The following is a 2,607-nucleotide window of genomic DNA, read 5'->3' on the forward strand; positions in this document are numbered from 1 at the left end:
TTTCGTGCAATCTCGTCGCAGTTTCTAATGCTTCGGCTTGGGTTGAGATGTTTTGCTATGATAGAACCTGTTAGACTCCGTCTTGTCAAGTCAAATGCGAGATTGATTCTTCTTCAAAACCCTGTTTTGAAGAAGAAATCATTAAATGTGTTTTTTTAGAATATGTATCAAATTCTCCAGCTCTTCAAATGGCAGCAGTTTCATCAACTCCTATCCCTGCAAGCAGACAAAGAAAAAGCCCTCATTCAAAATCAGCAAATTTAAAAAGGGAATTAGAAAACAGAGTTTGTAATAATGTGTTGGAGCATAATTGGCAAAGAATATTGCAAAGAGGATTTCATCAGATGGTGGCGGTGCACTCATCATTGATTATGGACAAATATGGAAGGCGCCCACTTCTAATGATTGTTGCAGGAGGAATGTGCATAAGCTGCTTCATTATTGGATCATTCTACATACAGGGACATTTTGATGGGTCTTCTCTTCTACTACTTGCAAGAAAATTATCATTAATTGGTCTTTTGGGTTATATTGCAACATTTTCAATGGGCATGGGTGGAATTCCATGGGTCATAATGTCTGAGATATTTCCTTTGAATATGAAGCGTATTGCTGGCAGTCTGGTGTCTCTCACAGCTTGGTTTGGTTCATGGATTGTCACCCTCACTTTTAATTCTCTCTTTTCTTGGAGTTCTACAGCTTCCTTCTTTATATTTTGCATATGGCTTTTCTGAGGTTCATATCATCGCACTCTGTGGCATCCAAGGATCGTATATAATCTCTGTACCTGTGGCTTGCATCTATGATTATAATGGTTCGATTTGTTCAGAATCACAACTTATTGAGGTGTTGGAAGTCCTGTATGAGCAGTATACACAATATTTGACTTACTGCAAGTCTTCTGATTTATCTCAAAACACAGGGAAATGCTACAGAACTATACTGTTCATGTTTCCATCTAGTAATCATTTCCCTTTAGCTTGGCATGAGAATCAACAGATCGGAGAACCGGTAACTATGACTGTGACTCTGAGGTCATCTCTTAACATGCTCGAAGGAGGCACAGGCTGTTGTATTTGGCCAGCAAGTTTGTTCCTATTTGAGTTTTCGTTCTCTCATCCACAACTTTTTTCTAATAAATCTTGTTTTGAGGTGGGATCCGGTGTTGGTTTAGTTGGCATATGTCTCGCTAATGTTAAAGCTTCTAAGGTCATACTGAGTGATGGAGACTTGTCTAGTTTATCCAATATGAAGTTTAAATTAGAAACAAATCAGGTAGCCATCATGGAAAAGTTAAAACAAAAGTATTATCAGGATCTTACATTTACAACGCAGTTAGAATGCAGATATCTAACATGGGAATCAGCCTCTGCAGATGAAATTCAAAACTGTGGTGCAGAAGTAATATTGGGAGCAGATGTAATTTATGACCCATCATCTGTGCCACACCTTGTACGGGTTTTGGTTGCACTTTTGGGGACCAAAAAGGGTTCATTGGGGAGCCACGATGGAACACCAGTTCCAGAGCCACCAATTAATGAGAATAGATCCATGTTTGGTTCGATTGAGCTAGAAAAGCCTGATAAGAGTCACAAGGACAATAAAGGTCCTAACAACGCATACCTTTGTAGTTATTTCTCGCAGATTTTATCCAGACTTAGAGTTAAAAACATCCAACAGGCACACATATACTACAAATTGGACCAATTACAAAGGAATGAGGTCACGGGAATCCAAATTTGCAGATCTTCATACGGTTAGATAGTTCGACAAATTCTTTGATGCGATTGCAAAGAGCAGAAATTGATATGGCTTTCACACTATATCAGGAGCAAATGATTTGAGTCTAAATCCAGATGGCTCAGCTGTAAATCCTACAGCTATGCAGCAACACATTCGAAATGATTCACATCTTATGAACCTATTGCTGGAGAGAGATCCAGCTTTTGCAGAGGTTGTTATTGGGGATAACTCAGATATCTTTCAAAATACTCTCAGACAGCAGCACCAGCAAAGGCTGCAGCTTGAACGCCAAAAACAGGAAGAAATAACACTCCTTAATGCAGATCCTTTCGATGTGGAAGCACAGAATAGGATTGAAGAGGCTATTCGACAGAAAAGTGTTGATGAAAATTGGGAAGCCGCACTAGAACATAATCCAGAGGCTTTTGCATGAGTGGTTATGTTGTATGTTGACATGGAGGTCAATGGTGTTCCTTTAAAGGCATTTGTAGATAGTGGAGCCCATATGACAATAATATCTTGGAGATGTGCAGAGAGTTGTGGTTGATGGCATGTAAGGTTGCTGAGACTTTTGGATCGACGATATGTGGGTGTTGCTCGTGGGGTCGGTCAATCTGAAATAGTCGGTCGTATACATGTGGCACCAATTAAGATTGGAACACAATTTTACCCCTGTAGCTTCACAGTGCTTGATTCTCCTAACTTGGAATTTATCTTTGGGCATGGACATGATGCTTGCTGGTTATTCACCATCAAAAAAGAGACTCTTAAAAAACTCAGAAAGCAGTGTGTTCGTGAATTTGATGTCGATGGAAAAACTATAGTCTTTTCAGGGCATGTCAATGTCGAAGGAGTGCCATCTCA

General features: G+C 39.6%; 2 protein-coding genes across 2 annotated transcripts; both read left to right on the forward strand.

The window, feature by feature from the left end:
- Window positions 1-371: 371 nt before the first annotated feature.
- Window positions 372-1,761, forward strand: LOC149233873 (uncharacterized). Its single transcript, XM_089461050.1, has 2 exons — window positions 372-645; window positions 830-1,761. Exons 1-2 carry the CDS (start codon window positions 372-374, stop codon window positions 1,759-1,761), a joined length of 1,206 nt encoding a protein of 401 aa, XP_089317176.1.
- A 111-nt stretch (window positions 1,762-1,872) lies between these two features.
- Window positions 1,873-2,280, forward strand: LOC149233874 (protein DNA-DAMAGE INDUCIBLE 1-like). The gene has a single exon (XM_089461056.1). It carries the CDS (start codon window positions 1,883-1,885, stop codon window positions 2,174-2,176), a length of 294 nt encoding a protein of 97 aa, XP_089317182.1. The 5' UTR covers window positions 1,873-1,882; the 3' UTR covers window positions 2,177-2,280.
- The last annotated feature ends 327 nt before the right edge of the window (window positions 2,281-2,607 follow it).

The sequence above is a fragment of the Pinus tabuliformis genome, chromosome 8 (genome assembly GCF_031772625.1).
Source record: "Pinus tabuliformis cultivar Carrire ecotype Pingquan chromosome 8, CPIR1, whole genome shotgun sequence".
NCBI lineage: Eukaryota > Viridiplantae > Streptophyta > Pinopsida > Pinales > Pinaceae > Pinus > Pinus tabuliformis.